The sequence below is a fragment of the Buceros rhinoceros genome, unplaced genomic scaffold (assembly GCF_000710305.1).
Source record: "Buceros rhinoceros silvestris isolate BGI_N320 unplaced genomic scaffold, ASM71030v1 scaffold36225, whole genome shotgun sequence".
Lineage (NCBI taxonomy): Eukaryota > Metazoa > Chordata > Aves > Bucerotiformes > Bucerotidae > Buceros > Buceros rhinoceros.
The window spans coordinates 1,448-3,382 of NW_010415283.1; the positions used below are offsets into that span (position 1 = coordinate 1,448).

Here is a 1,935-nt window from a genome sequence, read left to right on the forward strand (position 1 = left end):
CTCCAAGGCTTACAGACTTACCCGTTACGCCTATTACATGTTACAGGTAACATTGGATCATACAATTTCATGCATCACATGTCTCATTAACTTGAACTTACGCCTCCCCTAGGAGGAGAAAGTAATATTCAACAGCCTATTAAGCAAGCGCAGTGCTGCTCCCACAGGCCCTTCCATCTTAGTAAAGCCCAGTTTGACACATTCAAGATTTTACAGCCGGTTATCTTGTTCATTCTCTCTTGGATTGTCTTCTGGTTTCTTATCTTGCAGGACTGTCTCCTGTTTCTCTTATCAGTTCCTTTGAGATGCCAGAGCAGTATCCCTTATCAATGCCTTTTAGATGCAAGAACAACATCCCTTTCTTTCCTCCTCACACCAGGGAGTTGCACAGTGGCACCCGGTTGTCCCCAGCCCTTTGCCTCCTGACTGCCCTGATCCTCGGGTCTGTGGAGCAGGGCCACACTGACACCACGTGGGGACGAGAAGGCCGTCACGGACAGCACTGGAGGAACCGAGCAGAGCCCAGCATGGTCCTTGCTCATGCTGTGCCTCACCTCTACCACAGCTTCCACCACCTCCTACAACACCTCCAGCCCATGACACAACCACCAAGGCTTCTGCGTGACACCCAGCCCAAGGCACCGCGTGCTCACAGAGGACAGCCTCTCACACAGACACAGGGCCCTTTGGCACAGCTGCCATCACCACAAGAGGGGGGCATCAGCCCTGAACTGGAAGGGAGCCCAGGGACTAGAGCAGGATGCCCAGAGATGACGGCAAGGGTTTCCGACAGCTTCTCTGGGCCACAGGACAAGACAACTTGAGGGCAGGAGCAACGAGCCTCACCACAGGTCTGCGTGACCAGGAGCTGCGTCACTCCCACATCCTACAGCAGCACCAGGAGGATCCCTGGCACTACGCACAGCAGACACTGACCGCCACCCAGAGCGCCCAGCCACGGCCACCCTGCGGGAAGGACACCAGGAAGCTGATCAGCACTGTCATCCTGAGCACCACAGTAATAGACAGCCTCGTCCTCGGCTTGGACCCCACTGATGGTTAACGTGCCCGTGGAGCCAGACTGGGATCCAGAGAATCGTGCAGGGATGTCCGAGGGTCTCTGGTCATTGTAGTAGATCACAGTGACTGGGGCACTGCCAGGTGTCTTCTGCTGGAACCAGCTATAGCCACTGCTGCTTCCAGAGCAGCAGATCTTGACGGTTTCTCCTGGGTTTGCTGACACCGAGGACGGCTGAGTCAGTGCTGCCTGGACCAGGGAACCTGCAGAGGGAGAGGAGAGAGGGGAGAAGATGGGGGTCAGCCAGTGCCCCAGCAGCACAGAACACTCCAGACAGTTGGTCAGGGAACAACAGTCACAGCAAAACAGATTTGCACGTCGTCAGAGATAAATTTGGGGAGCACTGGGCAGCAGAATCCATCCTGTCACAGGGGCAGCTCTGGCAGCAGCGGGATGACAGCAGCAGCAGCAGCAGCAGCAAGAAGCAGTGGAGGGGCTGACAATGCCAAACTGTGAAGTCAGGAGGGACAGGGACAGTGATTCCCAGACACAAAGTCACCTCCAGAGCCGTGGAACATGAAAGGGAGGACATTCACAGCCATGATCAGGCAGAGGGGACAGGAAACTACATCATTCCCACAGCCACAACTGTGCTGGCACAGTTGGGAGAAGGACTGAAACCCTTCCTCTGAGTTTGGAGCCTGTGTCTCACTGTCAGCACACACCATACCAACTGCTGCTGCTGTCCACACCACCACAGTAATAGACAGCCTGATCCACGGCTTGGACCCCACTGATGGTTAACGTGCCCGTGGAGCCGGATTTGGATCCAGAGAATCGCGCAGGGATGTTCGAGGGTCTGTTGCTATTACCATAGATGACAGTGACTGGGGCACTGGCAGGTGTCTTCTGCTGGT

The 1,935-nt window shown here is 55.5% G+C and overlaps 1 gene segment (V, D, J or C); it reads right to left on the reverse strand.

The window, feature by feature from the left end:
* Positions 1 to 1,345, reverse strand: part of LOC104494524 — a gene marked incomplete at its 5' end in the record, with an annotated part of 2,705 nt that extends 1,360 nt beyond the window's left edge. Inside the window, 1 exon segment of the V gene segment in view lies at positions 1,000 to 1,345. Coding sequence covers positions 1,000 to 1,345 — 346 coding nt within the window.
* Between the last annotated feature and the right edge of the window lie 590 nt (positions 1,346 to 1,935).